Source organism: Stylophora pistillata, chromosome 1 (genome assembly GCF_964205215.1).
Source record: "Stylophora pistillata chromosome 1, jaStyPist1.2, whole genome shotgun sequence".
NCBI classification, from domain to species: domain Eukaryota; kingdom Metazoa; phylum Cnidaria; class Anthozoa; order Scleractinia; family Pocilloporidae; genus Stylophora; species Stylophora pistillata.
Genome location: NC_142519.1, coordinates 57321233 through 57345251, shown reverse-complemented (window position 1 = coordinate 57345251; position 24019 = coordinate 57321233). Strand labels below are relative to the sequence as shown.

The 24019-nt window shown below is 38.9% G+C and overlaps 2 protein-coding genes across 4 annotated transcripts; both read right to left on the bottom strand.

Moving 5' to 3' along the window:
- Nucleotides 1-393: 393 nt before the first annotated feature.
- On the bottom strand, nucleotides 394-19923 carry LOC111333392 (glycerol-3-phosphate acyltransferase 4). The gene is made up of 15 exons (XM_022938945.2): nucleotides 19762-19923; nucleotides 19383-19428; nucleotides 18189-18310; nucleotides 17612-17654; nucleotides 17155-17209; nucleotides 15859-15924; nucleotides 15320-15394; nucleotides 13369-13458; nucleotides 13160-13253; nucleotides 4297-4412; nucleotides 3643-3698; nucleotides 3083-3168; nucleotides 2623-2751; nucleotides 2406-2485; nucleotides 394-1986 (listed from the first exon to the last, which is right to left on the bottom strand). Exons 1-15 carry the CDS (start codon nucleotides 19894-19896, stop codon nucleotides 1899-1901), a joined length of 1281 nt encoding a protein of 426 aa, XP_022794680.2. The 5' UTR covers nucleotides 19897-19923; the 3' UTR covers nucleotides 394-1898.
- On the bottom strand, nucleotides 5783-11844 carry LOC148743277 (uncharacterized). 3 transcript variants are annotated; one of them, XM_088725315.1, is made up of 4 exons: nucleotides 7497-11844; nucleotides 7249-7412; nucleotides 6802-6914; nucleotides 5783-6510 (listed from the first exon to the last, which is right to left on the bottom strand). In XM_088725315.1, the coding sequence occupies exon 1, from the start codon at nucleotides 11744-11746 to the stop codon at nucleotides 10007-10009; it is 1740 nt and encodes a 579-aa protein (XP_088581441.1). In that variant the 5' UTR covers nucleotides 11747-11844; the 3' UTR covers nucleotides 5783-6510; nucleotides 6802-6914; nucleotides 7249-7412; nucleotides 7497-10006. The 3 variants fall into 3 exon arrangements, with proteins under 3 accessions (XP_088581441.1, XP_088581446.1, XP_088581437.1); XM_088725320.1 differs by having other exon boundaries at nucleotides 7554-11844; XM_088725311.1 differs by having other exon boundaries at nucleotides 7249-11844.
- Nucleotides 19924-24019: the final 4096 nt, after the last annotated feature.

The following is a 24019-nucleotide window of genomic DNA, read 5'->3' as shown; positions in this document are numbered from 1 at the left end:
AACAAAACAAACAGACAAAACAAAACAGTATAATTTGGATATATCAACAAAGTTGAAATGGTAAATTGGCCACCGTAACGATTACAAAAGCTGACGTTTCGAGCGTTAGCCAATTCGTCGGAGCGAAACAAACCAGTGACGTCATCGAAACATTTTGAAAACTGATTGCAGAATCTCGAGACTTGATTCAGAGTAAAACATTACCAGCTGGTAATGCCAGAGTAGCACATCAAGGAAACAGAATTACAATTCAAGTGAAAAAAAAAATATTTGTAAGTGAGCGGCAATTTAAGCAATCGAAGAAAAGAACCCTGAAAAAATTAAGGCTTCGACGGAACTAGAACCCGGGCTCCCCAGGTACTAGTTGGGCGCTGCTACCAACTGAGCACTTAATCATGATAATCAAAATTGATTTTAATTTGTCTGTGCAGTTAGTACCGGATTTTATTTACATTCACGGCTCTGTTAGTAACACCCGCCACACAACAAAGTAACTAAATGGTTACACAATTGGCAAATATATAGTTGTCATTTACTCTACGGCTCGCCACACAACACTTTGCTCCCCAAAATATTACATGACGGCCCAAGTAAACAAAAAATAATCAGATTTCTTTTGGATTTATAAATTCACGTGTGCCAGTTCTCGCATACTGGCATTCATATTACATCAAAATTTTTCTCATGGCTGTTCCCTACTCAAAATCAAAGCCATAAACTGTTCCATATTCAATAACTTAATATTTTCTCGAAAAGATTTGGATTAACAAAACAATGGAAATCATAATAATTTTCTCCTTTAAAAATACCCTGTTTCACTTAATTTAGTGATTTTCCCTATTTGAGAAAAAAATCGCGAAACTTCACACGCACGAACTATCGCTTGCGCGAAATTAAACACCCAAAATTCATTACCATAATTAGAGTCATTTGTTTCAGCTCAGGGTTTGAGGAAATAAATCACAGAGAAAATCGCGAAATGATGGACACGTTTGCTACCACGCTATTTCAACTGCGAAAATAAGTAAATGCGAAATGAGGCTCCCTAATTTTCGCAAATTAGAAAGAGAAAATACGATCAAGAATGGCTTACTCAGACGTTTAAGACCTGACCGTATAAAACAGACGTGTTCAAGGTGCTTTCTGTTTTCCTATAAGCTACTTTCCCTTCGCCAATCAGACGAAATAGAGCTCGCACATTTCCCCTAAGTTGACAAATGTAGTCACACACCAGGGTTTGTCGAGCTCTGACGCGAAAGCATGGTCATCATCGACTTAAGATTTGTATAAACGTCTGGTTGCATAAATTAAGATCGTTTCCTTGCATAAACCCACGTCATAGTCCTAACGAAGTATCAAACTGCATCCATTCCCAATCCTTCATATCAAAATATTGTTGAGTAAGTATAGCAAAAAATATCATCTGTATCAAATACGTATTCTCCAATCCGCACCATATCTACCTAGCAAACTATAAAACAAATAGTTGGATGATTATCCCTAACGCTGCCAAAATAAATCCCTTCCGATATGGCCTTTTGACTTCATTGAAAAAAATTAATAAATTAAATTAAATTTTCCACCAATAAATTCGTAGAGCGCATTTCGATTAAGAACTGCAAACCTAACCCTAGTAATCATAGCAGCCAATCGGAAGAGAGAAAAAGATCACAACAAGCCAATCACACGCAAACTGTCCAAAGCGCGGGAAAGCGCGGGAAAACGCAGGTGACCAAGTTGCAATTGGTTTTAGTTTGGCATGTTATGAGTTGAGAGAGTAGTGCAAGTATTCTGGAAAATAATTCACAAAGATTTACAGAATGGAGGACTTTTGAATACTCCTTGCATCTTGCATAGCTGTGACACATTTTCTCTTCTCAAGTAAATTTCTGGCATCTCTAGTCGATCTTCAATGTGCTAGCGTAGTCCTCTTGCCTCTGTTGACGGAATTCTGGTTTCACAGATGTTCGTTTCAGTTGTCCATCCCTGAAAAAAACAAAGAGAAGAAACGAAACGTTAAGTCAACGCTGTTCGAGTTGGCAAAACTCTCGGCAGAACTATGAAAGCGAGCTTTTCACAATTGGTTCCGAGGTTCAGTTCTTTTCTTTCCATTTAACGTTCGCGTAATAAACAGCTAAGTAATTCACCTGTCAGCTGATACAAGAAACGGCTTCCCTAGTGTCAAGGTGCTGGGTAAATAGATTTAGTTTGGCATCAGCTGCGCGCCACTGGTGGCCGACGCGTAAGTTAGATTGCATTTAGAAGCACCGACATGGAAAGATGAAAAGGAATTTAAAACCTGACTGGTTGATGTGCCGTTGATTTGCAGCCGGGAATGTTCGTTCGCTCTACAGAGACGGAGTGTAAATCCTTGAACAAAATTGTCTGTCTTAACAAACACTTACCAAATGAGGTCAACTAGCCCTCCCTGACGAGCAATCTCTGTTTTGACGCGATTTGCAAATTGTGCAGCGCTCTCGTCTTCCTGTAGGTCAAGCAAAATCATTAATTGTGAAATGCGATCAAGAAGTTTAAAATCGAGCCATCAACGTTTCCACTTAAGCCCGCCATTGAAAAAGCAATATCAAGCGTTGTAAAATTCATCGACACAATTTTTTCTACCTGACGAGTCATTTTAGGAAGATACCACACATCACAGACTAGTGCCCAGTTTGTCAGCAGAAGGAAGAGGTATAGGGCGAAACCTTCAGCACTGGAGTTCCAAAATGCGTTTCCAAAAGTAGGATCGTACTAAAGAAAAAAGTGATATCAATTGAAAACTCGTTAACTCTCAATAACTTGAAGACTACAACGTGAGGTGTGAAGTTGACAAATTTTCATTCACCCGTCCTTTTGCCCAAAAAGAAAAAAAAATACTGCTTTTCCGGTCAGAGCGTAGGAAAACTGTTTCCCGTCATCTTGAATGGTAATTTTCCTAAATCACACTTAGTCAAGGTTTCGTTTCTCTTTCCTGAGATTGAGTTCTTGTTGTTGTTTTTTTTTTTTAACTCACTCAATTTGCCTTCTCACAGAAGGTTCGACAGAACGAACTAAAAAGAAATGAACAGTTCCAAGACCTCACCTTAATTGCTACAGGAAAAATATCTCCACCAATCTCAAAGCTACCCTTCTTAAACATCATCACAGATGTGTTGTTAATGCAAGTTCCTGGGAAGACAAACACTCTTAGGTACACATGCTACTACTACTGGCGCAGGGCAAAGAATTGGGTTAGCCGAAAAATGGTGACCGGTCGAGTCGTCGAAAATTCATCTCGCCCAAACCGAGTTATGTCGCCCGAAGCTAGGGTTATGTCGCCCAAAATTTTTTAAGTTAAGTCGCCCAAAATTCCGATTTAAGTCAACGGAGATCTTGTTGTGAGTTAACAAAAGAAACAGACTGTAAATGTGAAATAAAGTTAAGAAATATTTTCGTTTCCAACAACAAATACAGCGTTGTTTGTTCCATGAAGCGAAAGAACCAAACGAACGGCAATCGATGCCTGACGACCTTACCCTTCTCCCAATACGCCTGAGACATAAAAAGTAAAAAGCATATTTGGAACTTTGTAAGAAAACCGTGACGGTAAATGCAAAAAATTCAATGGTAGAAAGGGGTCAATCAACAGAGGAACCTACTCACCTTCAGGAAATATTAATATTGGGTTTTTAGTTGCATCTTGAACATGTTCTCTTAATCTAGGGATGAAATACCATTCGTAGTTAGTGAATAACTGCAGTGTACATTTTCCAGCCGATATTTTCTTCATAATTTCATCGCGCTAATGGAAGTTGTGACTCGATTTTGCAAGGTGTTTCAGCAACTAGAATCACTTGGATCGTGTGCATATGAGAGAGATTAAAAGTCTGTGGCTAACCTTAATATCGTAAAGTATGTTGTACTAAGCGAAATTTTAGCCTGTTCCAAGCTTTAGTTCAAACAACTAAGCGCGACAGTGGGGGAGGAGTTAAAAAACGAGGGAGGTTTGGGAAGGGTTCCCTACGCGACCTGACCCAGACCTCCCTCGTTTTCGCTCTGCCGCTATCACGCTGTTAACCATTTTGCATTTTGCTTTATTTTACTAACTGACCGGCTGGAACAGACAAGCGAAATTTAAGTTGTACAGGCTTAGTGTTTTTCGAACTTTTTTTTACCAGAATGGTGGTCTTAAAGAGGTTCAAAAGTAACTTAGGTCAGTTCAAATCAAAATATTTTTTTTTCTGAAAATATTGGATGTCTTGACTTTTTGACAAAGTTATATTATCACGAAAAATTCTTTTCCAGCATGAACAGTACCTTTTTGTTACAATCAATCTGTCCTTCATTTCCGTTCTTTCAAACCAAATGTGATCTTGAGTTTTAGCAAGAGTTCTCTCGAAGAAACCAAACAAACCAGGTTGTCTCTGACCAACCTACAAACAAATTCACAGATACTTGCAGGTAAATAAGTAGGTGTTGTCTTTGGACTTGAGACTCCTTTCACATAGCCACTCTCCACCCAAGAGCATACACGGGTGCCACAGAACTGACAAGAAAACTACAACAAATGCTGGGGGGCATTTGTGAATTAGTAGCATCTCATCTAAGCGTTGGGAATGGGAGGGGGAGAGAACTCACATCTAGTCAGTTCATGCTATGAAACCCAAGGCCTTCTGACTTGTAAATTGACTTACACCTTTTGTTTACAAGATCTGATTGATAATTCTCCCCTCTAACTTGCACACATTTCCTTGTAAGTTAACTTCTACCTGATAAGTTTGAGTATTTGTGACCGGGCACAGGATTTCGTACACTAACGCTTTTCCGTTAAACGGGTAAAAATAAACAGTTTGTAAACGGATAGTAAACGGGTAGTAAGGGCGTTTAAACGGTTTGCATGTCCGTTTAAACGAATAGTCCAAAGCGTTAAACGGTAGAGCAAAGTCCAAAAACGGATTCCGTGAACCGTTAAACGGCCGAGAAAAAAAATAAACGGATGGCTTAAAACGTTAAACGGTTGAACAGCATCTATTAATAGATTGCTCAAAACGTTAAACGGATGGACAAAAACGTTGAACGGATAAGGAGGGCTAAAGAACAGCGGGATGCCATGCACATATCGATCAGAAACCGTTGTGAACAATTATACGAATTGTTCATGCGGAACACTGACGTTTCATGCTAATAATATTCGACTGATAACGATAGAAAACTAAGTAAAATTAAATTACTAGCCTGCCATTAAGCTATCCACTGGCGAGTGAAGCGAGCCGAGAGCGAGTGAAGCGAGCCGAGAGCGAGTCTCGCCCTGGAGAGCTCGCAATGCGTTTGAAGCAATCTGTCAATCATACCATGTGGACTGAACATTCTCGACAGAAAGAAAATAGAATTGAGAAGCAAACTCATTTTTTTTTTCATGTTCCTACATTGTTTCTACGTATTGACTGAAATGAAAACGCACTATCAAGTGAAAAACGTTAAGAAATGCCGCTGATTTTGTAGATTTCACCGTCGGTTAATCGAAACAATTTTGCATATGCATGTAACAAAACTCAACTTTCTTTCGCTCGTGTTTCATCTAGCATTCGATTTCGTAAAGTAATGTGTAATTACAGCTTTTATAAAGCAATTTCTGTTTCCTTTTAATCGATGGAAATAAAAGATGAGAAACTCGATAGCCACGGATTTTGTAAATTTTGCCGTACACGTCAATCGAAATAAATTTGCATAATCATGAAAACAAATCTCGCTCTCCTTGTCTTAATTAACGAACATCTGTTTTCGTTAGCTAATCACATCCCTCTTCCAACAAAGAAAACCAAAACTTTAAATAAAATTGAAGGTCTCTACAACCATTTTACATCAATAACTTGAAAACGAGAAGCCTACAGTAATCTCAATGAATCCTCAACAATCATAATAGTAGAAACAAATATTGAAACAATCGCGAAAAGCCTTAGTTAAAAACTCTCTTTAAGTCTACCTGTCGCCTGCTTGCTTTATAATATGCTTACTTAAACGACACTTAGCATTTATTTTGCCTTTGATGAATTTCCACGCCTTGTCTCTCTCCGCAGAGGACTCGAATGGAAATCTAGAAAAAACTAACACTTTTAATGAGTTTAGTTTCGTAGTGTCTAGGGGAAGTTTCTGGTGTGTTCCGTCTGTGTTGCTGGGGCTCATCTCATCTTTAGTAAAGAAGTATGGCAGAAGCTTAAGCGCGCATTTGTGCCGTTCCGATCCGCTCTGCAGAATGTTCTTCACGACTGGTAGCTTTCTTGGGGTCACGCAGCTACCAATGAGCTCATCGCCAACTTGAGCTTCTGTTAATTCGTGGAAGCTTTGGGTTGCAGGGGTTGAAGAAGTTGAAGCTGTAGGCGGAGTCGGAACCGTTGGTGTTTCTGGAGATAGCGCGAAGATGTCCATATCTTCGTTTAGACTGGCCAAGGCAACAGAATCTATAGTTTGAAGATCATCCTGCTGAAGGATACTGCTGGCTGATAATGGCTGCTCAGTTTCTGGTTGTTGTATCTATTAAAAAGTTAAAAATCATATGTCATTTTGTAGCAAGGGAATTAAAAAAATAAATAAAGGCCATTTTGGTTTGATTAAGTCGAGTAAGTAGAAAATAAATTGAAACCGCTAGCTTTTGATGGCCGTATTTCATTATACCCTGTGTTTTATAATTCTTAAACCGGTTTAATTAGAGTTTAGAGGCACTCAAACAGTTTAGTCTTCTGCAACAAAGTTTGTCAAACCAGTAGTTCCATTACCGAGAACTCCGTCTTTAAAGCCGTAAACGAAAAAGACATTAAAACTTACCATAACGTTTTGCTCTAAAGAATCCAATCTTTGCTCAATTCTACCCAAACGGACTGTGATGTGATGACATTTATCAAAACGAAAGTCTGTTATGGTAGTATAACATCTGAAAACTTAAATGTGATAATACAATGTTGAAACACGCTCGTTCACTTTGTCTCGCGCAAGAAAACGTGATCTTAGACTTCCTGATGTTCGGGTTATTAACAAAAGTCACGTTCAAAAATAGTTATAATCTATATAAAACGATCGCTGTAGATGGTAAATGCCCACTGACATAAAACTATAATAGAATCATAAAGGTAGCTCGTGCATTACATAATTAATTTCAATTATTTACGCTTCACAAGAAGGTAAAAATACCACTTTGAATTTTGAAGTGGCCGGCGTTATCGACATTTTTATGAAACGCGTTACTAAAGAGCACCATGTAGTAATCAGAATTACCTTGGTTGACTTGTTGGGCCGCTGTACCTCATACTTTTGGGACGGTTGTTGGGCAATTTCCTTAGAGTCTGAATCCGGCTGTTGGTTGCAGTCCAGACTTGGTAACGGCGGCAAGTTTATTTCGCACCACTCCAAGTCTTTCTGATTCAAGACTTCTTCGTCGTCTACAAGAACAAATCGTAAGTACGACAATTAGTTACAACTCAGACTTGTCGCTTAAGCGAGTATTCGCAATAAAACTGACTTACACAAATGTATTCCTGTGAATTCTGCCATGTAATCGAGATGTGAAAGGCATTACTTACCACTTAAGGCTAAGAGTTCAGCGGGTACCGGCTTTCTTCCTTGCCAGGTAACGGTCACCGCCATTCCTTTTAAATCTATACTATTTCCAATGATGAGGCGTGTAGGCGCGATTCCCGTCTTCTTCTCGTCTCGAAAAAAAAACAGAGCCTTGCGGGGTCGTCTGCTGCTTTCTTTGCACAATTGTCTTACAGTTAAAGCCATTTCGGGTCAAACAATGTCGTTAGAAGTGATTGAGAAACAGTGAAGAGTAAAATGCCTTTATATACCAAGAATGCTTAATGAGGAGGATCGAAAATCTCGCTTTTTTATTGGAGTAAAAAAGAAAAAGAAAAAAACAAGTATATGGTAATATTTATTTTAATCCAACGACTAATCGACAAATCACAAAACGACCAAGTACACTGCAGTTTTTTCCTAAGAAGTCCGCACTAAGATAATATTATTTGTGGCACGTTCCTTCAGAGGTGTTTTAGATCAACTATGGACAACTTTGACGCTGTTTTTACCATTAACTCCATACGTACAATGCGTCTAGAATTAGTCGAGTTATCGGTAGAAAATAGACAGCAGATGCTGTGTATTGTACTAGATGTTCTAGCAGATTCAACTATTCACTACGATGCCCAAATAGTTTTGCAGCAGTACTTCAAGGAGTACCATGATGTCAAAAAGACCATCGATTCAACACTGACGAATCTGGACGCGCTGGAACATGAACTGGACTAGAGCAAGTTGTGAAATCAGGTCCGAATAGATTCCATAAAACGGCTCTTGTTAGAGCCAACAAATGAAAAAAAGTCATGACCAAGATTCTGGTCATAACCAATGATACTTGAATAAAGGCTGATAGTTTCGAAAGAAACTGTTTGGGGCTGCGTCGGTGGGAGTAACGAAATAATTTGGATATATCAACAAAGTTGAAATGGTAAATTGGCCACCGTAATGATTACAAAAGCTGACGTTTCGAGCGTTAGCCCTTCGTCGGAGCGAATGATACTTGGTTTCTCAGCCCGACGGAATTAGAAATTGTTCGCCAGTAAATTAAGCAATTCGATAAACGTGATTTTAGAAGTTGCTTCGGAAGCCGCGGGTTTTGCCCATAACGAGTTTCGCACACAAAGCGTTTCGCCCAGACCTAGACCCAGACCATAATTGAAAGATAATTTGGTTATATCAACTAAGTTGAAGTTCTAAATTGGCCACCGTAACGAGTAAAAAAGCCGACGTTTCGAGCGTTGGCCCTTTGTCAGAGCGAGTGGAGAGTTTTTTTAGAAACTTTTAAACCTTTAACTTTTCAACCTTCATCAGAGCGAATGGAGAGTTTCTTTAGAAACTTTCAGCCTTTATTCATAATTGAAAGAACTGGGTAAACAGAATAAGAATCTCTAATCCGACTACAATCATTTCTGATAAGAAAGGTCGAGAGTCGTAAGAAATAAATACCGTCTTTTCTTGAATAGAAGCCGCGGCTTCTATTTTTTTTTCAAAAGGAAAATAATGCGGCTTCTATTTTTTTTTTCAAAAGGAAAATAATGCGGCTTCTATTCAAGGGCGGCTTCGATATTTTGAAAGCCATAGTTTTCATGTGTGAAGTGGTCAATTGTGTCTTTTGTGACGTCTATCGGAAATAGGCCTACTTCTGGGCGAACCCATTTTCTATGTTCCACGCGCACTATTGTTTTCAAATTCTATTGACAGGTGAAAGGGTGAGATATTTCTGGAAGACGGTAGTTTCTTTTTAGTTAGAACTTTCATACCGCACACCTAGCCAAGTCAGAAAAATTAACGCTTTCAACAGCGTTCAATTTGCTTCAACACAAAACAAACGCGACCTTCTCGAGAGAGTAAGTGCTGCAGATAAAACCAAAATCAGTCATACTTTTTTGATAAAGATTTGTAAACGGCTCTTTTGTATTTCGTGCTTGAATTACCCTCCAGTCCCCGCCTGATTCTTAGTAAAAGAAACAACGTGTTCGTTTCAACATTTTTATGGTGTCAGGAAAAGTCACGTTTTTCAAGGCATTACTCAACGTTCGTTCTGGGCATACGCATGCTTGGGTCAACGTTTTTCGAGTTACAGTGGAGGCCTACTTCTGGGTGAAACCATTTTCTATGTTCCACGCGCAATTGTTTTCAAATTCTATTGACAAGTGAAAGGGTGAGATATTTTTGCAAGACGGTAATTTCTTTTTAGTTAGAACTTTCATACCGCACGCTTTGCCGAGCGAGGAAAATTAACGCTTTTTTTCAATTTGCTTCAACACAAAATAACGCGACCTCGAGAGAGTAAGTGCTGACGATAAAAAACGGCACTTGTATTTCATGTTCGAATCTACAGGGATTATTTAAATTTTTTACAAGTTTATGCTAAAGTTACATACAGATTTCAATTCGTGTCGTAAAAGGAGTCATACACAAGGTCAATGAAGCTTCGCATGCGCACATAATATCTTCACGGGGCTGGTGCTACAATATCCTCCGTCCCCGGTTTACAAAATTGTCTTATCTCTCGATAAAGGTAGTTCTTTCGTTCCTCAGTAAGCCCCTCAGGATTGACCACATGAGGAAGGGTCGTTGGAGGTGGTAGAGTCACATTGTTCTTTAGTAACATGAAAGACTGTTCAGGGCTTGTTACAAACTCCTTGTAGTAGACCTTTCCAGGGGTTTCCTTTGAAAAATGAAAGTGGTGGTAGCTCTTTATATTCGGCAACTTTCTGAAGTATTGTCCAAGAAACGAAGCCCAGTCGTAGACAGGGACAAGAATTCTCCCGTCATGTGTCCCAACGAGTCGAGATTTGTTCAATCCAGAAGTACTGGAAGTGTCTACAAGTCTCGCAAATTCGTAAAGAGAAGACACATACGTGACTTTGTATGCTTTCTTGATCAGGCCAAAACAGCGATCCGGAGCAAATTTTGTATGTCCTGCTATCAGAAATGAGTAAGTAATTGAATGATGAAGTTTCATCAAAGTCCTCCACGCTAAGTACCAGAGGAAGGTGTTGTTTTTGTTCTGTCCTGCGCAATTATCCGCATTAAGATGGACATCGGTTTCCTGGAGTCCATGATGTTCAAAATAAAAATGCACATAACTGACAGTCGCGTTTGCTCCCTTTCCTGCAGAGGCGGCCTCGTCAATAAGAAAGTTCACTTGTCTTGGTAGTCCCTCACACACAACTCCGAATATTCCACACTTTCGCGGGGTCTTAAAGTAAATCGGCCCAGGTTGCATAGGGTTGCTAGGTATGTGAACTTGTTGCGCGTAATCAAATGAATAGTGAATTTTTGCAGTCAAAAAACACGCACCGCGGCTTTTGCTGTTTTGCAGTGCTTCAGTTCCAATCATTTCGACTGCCTTCTCCGACTCAGCGCAGGAGTGTTTATAGAACTCTCGTTCAGTCTGTGCACGGTTTAGGTGCTCTTGATGTATTCTCAAGCGTTCCGACTTTTCCCTTTCTGACAAGTTGCTGGCTCTTTGAAGCTGGCTAGTATTCTCTTGACACGTTAAACAGAGGTCTGTCACTGGGTTGGAGATGACCACATTAGGATAAAACTCCTCCCACAGTTGCAAAAACTTTCGGCGGCTTATTGCTGTCATGTCCGAGGTTTGGCACATCGCATTGTAAACTCGCCAAACGCCGATCTTTGATTCTGACGATGATAACACTTTGATATCATCGCTTTTGAAGCCGGGTATCCTTCCTGGTAGGCAGATTGCATTTTCCTCAACATAGTTCAATAAAAATGCATGCACCTCTTCAATCGTTCTCTGAGATAGCGTGTTTGCAGGCAGTCTATTTCTGTTGCCGTGGGTTCTCAAAGAAAGACCATGATTCTGGTAGTGTTCTTTCAGCCGTCGTAAACGGGAATAACTCAAGCCGTAGCAATGCAGAAACATATCCTTGCAAATGGGTTGCGACTGGTAGTAAAAGCTGCTTCGAGGTTTCCTTTTGCTGCCAATGGTTTCGGTGTTGGTTAAAGCTTGTATGTTAGCAAGAATGACTAAATCTAGTTCGTCACTTGAAAGTTCGAGGCAGTTATTTAACTTAAACAAAACCACTTCTGAAAACTGTCCGGAACATGGACCGCCCTTTGGACCAAGAGTACAACCACAACTTTCTCGTAACAGTTTCTTAGCTCTCTCAATCGGCCGTTCATTTTCAGTTTGATTTTCTCTTAGCTCGCTGTTATCCATAGCGGAATTCCCTATAGCGTCACAAGCACGTGAATGATTTCGGTTTGAAGAACGGGGGGCTTATAACGCCATGCTGTTGTCATAGTAATAGAAAAGCAATCAATCAGGCCCACAATTAAAATCAGGCATAGAATTTGGCTTAACAAAAGTACTATCTTACTTATATTATTCTGACTCGTTTTTAATTCCCTTTCATTCATGTTTTACAATACGGTATTCACACAGGTGCGGAAAGAAAAACTAATCATCACACACGAGCAGTGTGCTTGCATTGCTCAACCCATAGCAACTGGTACGTGTCTGGATTCGGGTAGCTTGGTAATGACTAAATTGATTCTCTTCAAAAAAGAACACAGGCTGCAGAGATGTTGTTGTCGACTGATTATTAAACCCGTCGAACCCCCCCCCCCCCCCAAAAAAAAAAAAAACAAAAACAAAAAAACAAAATGGATTACTTTGATCGCGTAACAGTTTTGTTACACATCGTATATACCGAAACTATGAGACCGAGGGCTCGCGAGCGCCAGCGAGGATAATTATGGCTTTCAGTTATTGATTTTCAAATCGATCTGGGTCAGATTAGAACAGAAGAAAATCGTTTACAGTAGATTCGTATAAAGATCCCATTGGGCTAATAACAAGCTAGGCGACAGGAATATACATTTTTCAATGCGAGACGTTAAGTAAGTAAGTCATTTATTCACGCGAGACTCCTCTGGACCCTGAGAAAGGAATGGAACGACAATGAAGTAGCAGAATCATTATAGTGTTATAATGATGCGAGCTCTCGTGTTTCAATATCTCGATTGAGAATTCTAATCGAAGACCTTCTAATATCAGAGAGTTGCAAACGGTAAGTTGAAGCGAAGACCAACATAGCCGCTCGATCGAAGCGTGATTGATTAGTATTCAACGGACGCCTCTTGGGACCGTTTTATACCTTTGCTTTTCAAAAACGTTAAACGGATGCAAGTAACCGTTAAACGGATGTATTTTATTTTAAACGGATAGGTTAACCGTTTAAACGTTTTGTCGAAAACGTTAAACGGATGAGCAAAGCGTTTAAACGGATGAAGAAAGCGTTTAAACGTTTTAATGATCCGTTTTAAACGGATGGTAAACGGATAGTAAATGGATTGATTCGTTAAACGGTAAAGCGTTAGTGTACGAAATCCTGTGCCCGGTCACATTTTCATTACCCGTTTCCAGAATAACATAAGGCTATGAAAGAGAGAGGCTAAATGTTAATCACTTCATATTGAGATTGTAATCTGCATTTCGCTTTGCTACTGTACTGGCATTAGAACCTTGATCATTCATCCTTTTTAGAGCTTTTGAGTGCTAACCAGCCTCAATTTATATTTCATTGGACATTAACAATTTCTCAGTTAAGTATATAACTGCCTATTTTACCAGAGAGTAGCATCTGTCACACATTAATATAAGCACATCCAGGGGGGTGGTGTGGTTTGCCACACAAATACCACCTCCATTGGCCATGTTCTCTCTGAAAGTGGAAAGCCAAAATATTAGAACAAACCCTTCAGATTTATTTTCCTTCTGCTAAAGTTAACTGGACATGCCACTGTAATCTAGAACACAGAAAGATTCAAACAACTTACTTGTTGTGAAATGTGATCACGGCTGACACAGCCCTTGCAAAAATTCTAAATGAAACCAGCATGCATTTGGTATCCAGCCAGTTTCTGAAACTAAAAATTTACACTAATAAATGAAAGACAGTGCCAAGAAAGACCTTGATCTGTTATTGCAAGATACAAGTTGAGGGAAACCTCCATAGCTTCAACAGATTGTTTAAAAATCATGGAAAAAAACCTTTAAAGCTAAAACTTCTTGGCTAGCTTGAATGGAAAAGAAGTAACTAATTAGTTTGAGGATAAAATTGAAACAGATGAGGGCCATTTTCAAACTGGAATTTTGTATACACATTATATGTTGGGATGTCTGACATCCCATGGTTGCCAATACTATCAACACTAATGGGAAGCCAGACTTACACCATGACCTGTGGGTGGAGCATGGTTGCCCATCAAAAGAAAGGGGCTGGGGAGGGGTTTGAATTGACAATTAATAATTCTGAGCTGCACCTTGGTGATGTTGCAGGTACATGACATTGTATTGTTTTTTACTTCCAGTCAGAAGTAAACACTTAATTATTAACCTTTTAACTTCCAAGATGTGAAGGTTAATACCCCCCTCTAGCTGCTAGATATTTCCTTGTAAATTTTTTAACAAAAATTTGGCATTCAATTAAGATCATAACTTCTACCTGCTAAGTTTGATTACCATAAATCCTCTAAGCCCTCTGGGAGGTTTATCTATTTCAGGTACTTGGGGGGGGGGGGGGGGGCTGGCTTATTAGATGGGGAGATTCATAGAGAGGGGGCTTATTAATTTAGAACTCAATAAAGAACTCAATTTTATGATCTAACTCTCTAAGTGGACCTTGTTTGGCCATGTTATATGTTAAGCATTGCTCTGTAATTTCTGTATACCATATTCTTTTGATGCCAACATGATAACATCAATCAATCAATCACCATAATCAATTATAAAGACAAACTAAAATTACAGTACTTGAATAAATTTATCTTACTTACTGACATGGAGTGTTATTTTGAATTTTTTTTTTTCTGAGGGGGAGAGCTGGAGGGCTTGATGGAGGGGGGAGCTTAATAAATTTCTTCTTCTAAAGGGGGGGGCTTATAGAGGGAGGGCTTATAGAGGGGGGCTTATAGAGGGAGGGCTTGTAGAGGGAGGGCTTATAGAGGGAAGGCTTATAGAGGGAGGGCTTATAGAGGGAGGGCTTACAGAGGGAGGGCTTATAGAGGGAGGGCTTATTAGAGGGGGCTTATTAGAAGGGGGGCTTATTAGAGGGAGGGCTTATAGAGGGGGGCTTATTAGAGGGGGGCTTATTAGAGGGGGCTTATTAGAAGGGGGCTTATTAGAGGGGGCTTATTGGAGGGGGGCCTATTAGAGGGGAGCTTATTAGAGGGGGCTTATTAGAGGGGGGCTTATTAGAGGGGGACTTATTAGAGGGGGGGCTTATTAGAGGGAGGGCTTATAGAGGGGGGCCTATTAGAGGGGAGCCTATTAGAGGGGGGCCTATTAGAGGGGGCTTATTAGAGGGGGGCTTATTAGAGGGGGGGGCTTATGGTATTATTATTAGAGGGAGGATTTACGGTATTCCCTATACCTGTTTGCTGGATAATTAACAATTATTCGCCGAAGGTGAGGTGAATATTCGACAATATTCAACGAACCTGAGGCGAATAACTGTTTTAGTATAATTTCAGAGCTGAACAACAGAGAAATTTCTAAAATCATGACATTTTAGTAACATTTAATAACATTTTATTTTAACATTTTATATAAACTGTGTGGAGCGGTTTATATAGCGTCACATAAGGAACCGCTTGACCAATCAGATTGCTGGAAACTCTTTGCTCAGCTCTGAAATTATACTTATGTATGGATATTATAGGGAGAAGTTACATGTTAATCACCTCTAGGAGTTGCAGGGTTTAAAGACATTTTTATTTAGCAATTTACCTGGATTTTGGAAGCTGAACGATGAAGATTCTTGATGAAATCAACAAAGCCATGCCAAGAAGAAATAGCGTGAATCTACAAACACAACAGAGATTTTCTTATCTCATATCATGCTGTTGATATGAATTCATAGCCACAACCTTCAGTTCATGCACCATAAAGGGGTTGAAATTGATTGGATGTGAAAATGCCATATTGCCCCAAAATGACTAAGAAAGTTAGGGTGATTATTTACTTTAAGTGCTGTTGGATGTCATCTAATTTTGTTACCTTCAAGATAAGATTTTTCTCAGTTAACCACAAATGAGACATCTAAATAAAAGAGCATTTACATGTTCCAGACAACTATCAAATGTAAGACCTTCTGAAAACAAGTTCAGGCTTATGGTTGCTCAGCCAGATTGTACGCGACTTCTTCGTGTGCAAAACATGCTGCAAAGTGATAGAATTTAAACTGCATGTCTTGTTGCTTTGGTGCAACTTTTTGTCATCAAAAAAAGCAATGAAGGAGAAACCATCAATTCCATGTTCTAACTCACCGCATGGGAAATAAGATAACATATCTCACAAAGCAGCCCAGCACCCACATGATGGTTAACTTGACACTGAAAACAAACAAAGTAATCATGATAAAAAGTCCAAATTCACCCTAATGATTGCCATACACCTCACACAAATGTGTTCAGAAAATGTGAAATCTATCTGAGTCATACATTTTTTTCCCTGATTGGTTCTTACCTTGTTCTAAGCTATTATTTTAATTACAACAAAGAGGAAGAACTTGACCCTTTGTAACCAGCAAGGGGAAAGAAAACCAATAACCTAGGAGAATTAAAACCTCAGGTCTACCTAATTTGGCCACCAAATCCTCTTCCAACTGAGCTGGAGAGAATTTATGGTAATAGAATGGGAAAATAAGAATTTAGCAGTGGATGTTCCGGGAGGTGGCTCTTCTTGTCTACTGTTTCCAGGTCAAATTGGAATTTATAATGCTTCTTTTCGTGGAGGAAGGGAAACAGGAGTAGGGGGGAAAACAGGACGAGCCAGGAAAAAGCCCTCAGGGCAAGGACAAGGACCAACAACAAACTCAAATCTACACAATTCTACAGAGTTTCATGAGTTCATATATACACATTTATTTTTTTTTGAAACATCTTAGTAGGCCAGAATGTTTGAACCTTGAATCTTATTGGTTATTCACATGCTTGTAACTGGTCCAATTTTTAACACTATGGACACACAGTCTGAAATTTCTTCCACTCACAAAATATCAAATTGGAAAAAGATAAAATGAATAACTAAAGGTATCAACTGATCTAGGTCAATCCACATGGGAAAGTACTGTTTGCTTGGTCCTCGTGCAAGATCTTAGGCACAGTTTTTCCCATATGGACCTCCTATTCAGTGAATAAAATCTAGTATTCTTATCTGAAATCTTGACTTAAAAAGGTAAGATTTACAGTAGGAAAGGCACGAGTGAGGGACCTTATGAAAACATCTTACCTAATATAGTCTTAATATAATAATATAATTTAGTATATACTAAAACAGTGGATAGCGTTGAAGGCGTGCTCTGATTGGCTAATCAAACTCCGAATATCCTTTGCTATCTACCTCCGAGCAACTCAGGGGAAAATGGCGTCCTGGTTTGCATCCGTGACAAGCGAAGAAATCACTGAAATTAACGACGGTGGGGTATACTATCTCACTGTTTTAGTATATACCAAAACAACTATTCACCTCAGTGTCGGTGGTCAGCGGTGGATATTTACCTCTAACCACCTCCACTTCGGTGAATAGTTGTTGAATAATCTTACCTAAGAAGAACATCTTACCTAATATAGTGATAATTCTCATTTGTCCTGGTGAGGAGATTCCAAGATTCCAGTTCTGTGATAAAGAGGAATGAGGGTTAGAAATTCAACAAAGTACAGCCTCAAACATTTTTTTTTTAACATTTAACTAATTTTGAAATATTCTTCATCCATATGTTAGACTTCTCTCCTGGAAGTCTGTGAGTCACCTTTTGCAAATACAATATATTTTTTCAATCTTCAACAAGGAAGCAAAATAAAACAACTTTGTCTAAAACAAGGTTAGGGTTTCAAGGTCTTGAAAGAAAACCTCCACTCAGATCCTCTCCCTAAACAAAATAGCTGTGTCCTTTAAAACTTTCTTACAAACCAGCTGAATCCATAGCATCAGTCTTTTTTCTGTTACATAAATTTAGCTGGGATGTAAGTCTTCCATTCCTGAGTGCCTCGGCCTTTCCAGATCAATTCTGATACAAACCTTCTGCAGAAAAGCGCTTCGTTACTTCATCATCTATAATCGCCTACATGTCACACAAAAGAAATTTGACATTAGGATTTGATTTTAACCACCTAGTAGGTAAAGACTAACAGGAATGTCTCACACAGAAAATTTAAAACACACAATACAAGAAACCAGTGAAATCAGAATAGATACATGAGCCAGAATGGTTCTGTGAAATAGTTCCTTTCAGTAAAGGAATGGCTCCTATATTATAAAGTTCAATAAGAATGAAAGGGAGCAGAGAGGAAAAAACTATCCTGATTAGATGAAGCCAATGATTAAGACAAAGGGCTTTCTCAATCAATCCCTAGTATTTTCAAAGTTAAAGTTGCTAAGTTTCAAGACAAGGTGGTTAGCCTGAATGTCAGTCATCCCCTCCCCTCCCCCCCCCCGGGGGAGGGGATGGCCGACATTCAGACTACAAAGAGGTGGATAATCAAAATTTGGTTCTGCAGTAGTTTAGAATATCTGTAAAACACCCCTCTTACACACAATAAATATGATGTACAAATAACTAATAAAGAGCACATAACAAGTAAACTTTTCTACCCACCTCAACTCCATTAACACAGAACTCTATGGCATCACCCATGTGGAACTCTCTTTGAAAGGTTCCAAATGAACGGTTTCTGGGCAAGTTAGCTTTCGTGGGTTTTGCTGGTGTTTTTTCAATGACTGAAATAACAATAAAGATGCATAGCAGTAAACATTTACTAAACATTTTCTTGCATAACCAGAAAGTCAGTTAATGCATTGGCATCCTTAAAGAGCACTGAACATTACATACTGTACAGATTCAATGAAACTTGAAGTACTATCATGGCTTTCATGGGACTGTTAGGAGTGGAGAAACTAGTGGATGCCCTGTGCACCAGTGGATGCCCTGTGCACCAATTCGCTTTGAACCCTGAGAACTGTAAGAGTAACTCCATATCGACTTAAGGATGGATAACAATGAATGCAAATAGCATTCAAAATTGACCATAAAAACATTGCAACTGCTACATGATTTCCTCACCATGCATCTTGAGTCATGCAGTAAATGGCTTGAACCCGGGGGTAACATATGAAGGTGTAGTCTGATCGTTCAGGTGAGTGTAGTCCTGAGAAGGACTGTTGTCGGTGGTAGTGACTGACGTTTCGACAACCTGTGTGGAAGTCATCATCACTTGACTCTGATGATGACTTCCGCACAGGTTGTCGAAACGTCAGTCACTACCACCGACAACAGTCCTTCTCAGGACTACACTCACCCGGACGATCAGACTACACCTTCATCTTGAGTCATGTTATTAATCAAGGTTTGGAGAGCAAATTATCTATTGACTTGAGTGTTTTCAGGTTAATCTTAAATCTCACTGCATGGAACGTTGTAACAAAAGGTTCTCCTGGTCCCGACCTCAATGAAATATAACAAATCTTATAAAGGCTGATAGTTTCTAAAGAAACTGTTTAGGGCTGCGTCAGTGGGGGTAACGAAATAATTTGAATATATCAACAAAGTTGAAATGGTAAATTGGCCACCGTTACGATTATAAAAGCTGACGTTTCGAGCGTTAGCCCTTCGTCGGAGCGAAACATTCATTAACAAAGCTGTGTTTTTGGCTCCGACGAAGGGCTAACGCTCGAAGCGTCAGCTTTTATAATCGTAACAGTGGCCAATTTACCATTTCAACTTTGTTGATATATTCAAATTATAACAGAAATCTTGCTGATTTGACAGCTACTTTTACTGTCTTTACTTTACCATTTGATTTTACTCCATGTTTTGACTGAATGGTTCTCCTTCCAATCTATAAAACGAAAAAAAGAAACATTCATTAACACAGCTGTGTTTTTTCCCTCACGTTAAAAATGAGCAGCCATTTTCCAGAAGCTAAAATAAAAGAATAACAAAAGTATGTAAATATTAAAATATCGCGATAGATGTTCGCTTCAACGATAGAAACGTACAGATAAACAAGGCTTCTATTTCGAAGTCCTTCAATTTCAAGAAGACGGGACGCTTGTAAGTATTTTTTAGACAAAATTTAACAGGTCTTTTACAACTCTCATTTATTGGCGATCTGAGATACCAACAACGTTAACATTAGCAAGCAATTTACAACAGCACCCAAACGGCGTACCTCAAAAATTTTGAGCAGAGTGGCTAAATACAAATTTCTAATTCCAAACGAAAATCCCAAAGACGCTGGGATGGCCATGAACAGAAGGATGAAAGCCAAATAGCAAAACAAAAATATCAGCCACATGTCCGCCATTTTGAATTTCTTCTGGTTTGAATATCCGCTGACAAGCTTCTTTTCATGTGTGTTCGATTACCCAGAATTCTTCTGGCTCTGGGTCAGAGCACTCCTCAAGGAGCAAAGGTACTCGGTTAAAAGTCTCGTAATTTCGTGGCTTCACGCGGAAATTTGAGAAGTCCGAAACGCTGGTTGGTTTATCGACTTGTAACAACCCCTTCGCTTTGATCGCTCAAGGGCCAAACTCAGAAACGAGTCAGACAACATGCATGAAAATGGTTCCTTTATTTCCAGTCACGAGCCACACCAGTGTCAGATGATTCTTTTATGATCAAACTCCTGACTTGATACAATTAAATCCTGGAAATAAACCATGAAACTGATAAACCTGATAGAGACAACTTTTTGAGGGGTTTGTATTAGAAAAATGCTTGTAACTCACGGAGAGAAAAAAAGACAAAAAGAGTGAGAGAGACCGACAAAAGTTTGCACAAAATGGGTGTACATTTTTCGTAATTTCTGTGCAGAGACGACTTTTATGAATTCCTTTTTGACTTAACCGGCCCGACAGTGAAGCGGAATTATTTTGGTCATGTAATGAAATACTTTATTGAGCAAGCTTGTCGAGTCGAGATGTGGTTGTATGCTGTATCGTTCAGAAGCATGCCCGAATTCCGCATTGGACCAAAGGGACAGGACCGGGATTAAGAGTACAACTGAAACGATAGAAAACAATTTTCTCGAAGAAAAAATAAATTAAATAAAATGGGGGATCAGTAAATTATATCGTGACACAACCAAAATCCTCCCACCCCCTCCCCTCCCCAGGCGACTAGTGACCAGTCCCGAAGCGTGAGAAGAACGTCAAGTTTGCATTTTCTCGCCTAAAAAACGCAAAAAAGTAAAACAAAACAAACCAAAAAAAAAAACAAAACAAAAAAACAAAAACAAAAAGGAAAAAAAAAACAAATAAAGCCTGTCTCCCAGGTTATGTTGAACAGAACGAATATTGTAATAAGGTATTTCTCTATGCGCCCAAGAATGGAATTTGATCGAAATTGTGATGCTTGCATTCTGCAGGAGAATTTGATTTTTACCTCACTTCCGTAAAAGTGCATATTTCAAACAATTAAGCAATGAAGTAAGCAGCCTTAAATACCCCTACCCTACCCTAGAAATTCCTCAGACTTTCACATGTTTCATTTCGGAGAAACCGCTACAGAAGTATTCTTGGATGACAAAGTGATAACTCAATTATACTGGGTAAATCAAGGTGTGGTTGCCTGTGAGTGCCTCAGACAAAACAAAGGCAAATGTTTGTAATATCTCTGAGGATTTCAAAGAAGTAAAAGAAAAATTGAACTTGAAGGGGCCTACGACATTCCGGAAAAACCCCACTGGCACAAATTATTGAAAAATCCAGTTGTGTAAATATTTGTAAAAATCACTTTGACACTGCAATAAATCGTAAGTTCGCGTGTCGGCTTTCAACAGAAAAGTTAAAGCAATTTATCACAACTGTCGAAGATAACCGCACCTAAGAATTAAACGTTTGATAAGTAGCAGTCACAGAACATACCTCCTTTCGCAAATAATAAATTACACCGCGGTAATGTAAAAGCAGCACGATTTCAGCACATCATTACCTGATCCGAAAATAAAATCCCAAGCCAGTTATGACATCACTATGACGCAAATTCACTTCCTAAACGGAAATCGAAAGCGATCAATTTAATCAGCGGCAATCGCAAGCATATTTTGGAGATTGCTTTGGATAGATACCCGGTTATAGTTTTATAAATCACTTTTCTGCGCGAAAAGAGAATGATAAACAAAGGAAATCGTACAGAAAATTCGTATTTGCTTTAAATCAATTAAGACTTTGCCTGGTGAAATATACGTTGAATTGCCCCCTTTTGTTCGTCAGCTCTTCATGTAGATTAAATATTTTAGTCGTAACTTTTTTTTCATCGAGAAGAGGAATGTTCTCTTAGTATAATTCTGGCATTTTCTTGATATGTGCCAATATGTGTACAATTTCACGAACAACTTGGCTAAGAGGGGTTGTCAGACCTTAAAATGCACATGATTAAGAGCTTCTTCCAACTTTACCGCTTTACAAACAAAGAGTGATAAAGATTGCATGTTTTGCGAGACGATGAAAGTCTCTGGTCGGTTCTGAAAAAACAATTTTTTGGGGGCTGCTAAATCTACCAATTACTTTGTGTTTGTTCATATTTGGAATTTCTTCTGATAACAAAAGTTAACTAGTTTTTTTTTTCCGATTGAATCAAAGAATAACTGAAGTATACCGTATTGACATGGCGATATCCATTTTTTCAACGAGCGTATTTTCCAAGGAAAATATAAAAGCATAGTATTTAATAATAAAATATCGACAGCTAAACATGTGTTTTCAGCAGATTAAGATACTATGATCGATTTCGGAAAATAAACGGAGCCAACAACTCCTCTGTGAGAGAGTATGGCATCTTGATCAATTTACTACAAGGTAATTCCCTTCCTTGGCTATTCGCCTTCACAACATTAAATGGTTTCAAGCAAAACAGCTTTTACTCGGACAAGATTTTGAACTACTTTGATTTTTCTATTATGTTTACTGTAAGAAGTTTCAAGAAACTTATCAAAAAAATAAAAAAAGAGGACTAACAATTAACTACTTTGACAATTACGGGACAAGTGAAGAAGAACTTTGCAAGTGGTTTGTATGATCCATTGTGGGAAGCCCTTTGGTTGAGAACAGCGTCTTTCAATACTTAAAGTGCTGCGAAATTTTAACCGAAATTTTAACCGAAATTTTAACGCTCTTTGCGTCAAAAACATCTCCAACTATCGCTATGATAATCAAGTAATCCGCTTAAGTGCATTTCCAAAAAAGCTGTTTGAGTTTCGTCTGCTTCAAAGGCGCACAAACAAACGCAAACCAGCAGAATTCCGATAGATTCTTTGTTTTGTTTGCTCGCCGACAAGAGGCGTACCCAAAAAATCCATTAAAGCAATTGAATACCGCAGATCCCCCTATCAGCTGACACCAGACGGCAGGAAATAACTCACTGGGCAATATTCCCAGGGTGTTAATTGCTTTCGTAATCTCGCTCAGTGCTGAGATTTTCTCTGGCATCGAATTATACGTCTTGAAATAACCACATGTTCGTATTTATCTACGACACCAGCCAAGCTGCTTTGAAAAAAGACGTATTGCACTAAATTTTCCGCGATAAACTGCTTGGATTATTTCGTCCTTGGTAATCAATAGCTCGTATTATTGTGTTGATAGTTATCGAAAGCAAAATACTCATAGCGGACATAAAGTACATTTGCGGACAGCTCACTAATTGCGGTGGCTGATTGTTTTCATAATTGCTTTGCCACAACCAGAAAGGAGCACTCTTTTCAGCTATGAAACCCCAGGGTTTTGAAGGCACTTCATCCAGTAAAAACGACAAATTGTCCACTTTGCATACTTTCCCTGCACTTTTCCAAAATGTAGTTTGTACTCTTGAGATAACACAAGTAAAGTTGCGATTCTTGAAGAATGAATTTTAACGAGATTTCAACACGAGCTGTTGTTTGTTTTTCATTACCCACCAAAAGACATAACAAAACGCTCACCCTTCATACAAATATTCCACCGTAAAAAGAGCTCCAAGACATGGACCACCTTTGCGGATTCTTTTCTGAGAATCGACTAAACCTTCACAGAAAATCCTCAGTATGAAAATACCACGAAAATCTCTTTGTTAGTATTGTTCATTCATTGATGTGTAAACTACCATTATTAAGAAATAATCCTTGTGTTTTTTTTCTCAGCCATCAGCTGAAGTAAAAGTACACTCAGGAAGTTAAAATGGTAAATGGGCATTTTGTAGCAAGGGGTTAACTTCACATCTTCCCTATGAAAATAAAAAAAAAGTAAATAATAATAATAAAAAAAAGCAATCGAGTTTATCGCCATGGATGCTGAAATATAGTCGGCATCTGTGAGTTCACACCGAATAGGAACTTGTGGACTGAATTCTGTAAAAATTCTGTAGCGAGCAACAGTTGGGCTCAATAGGTGATAACACTGATTCAGTATCCGCAATTCATTTTTGCTTTTCACTCGATTCTTATACTTTTA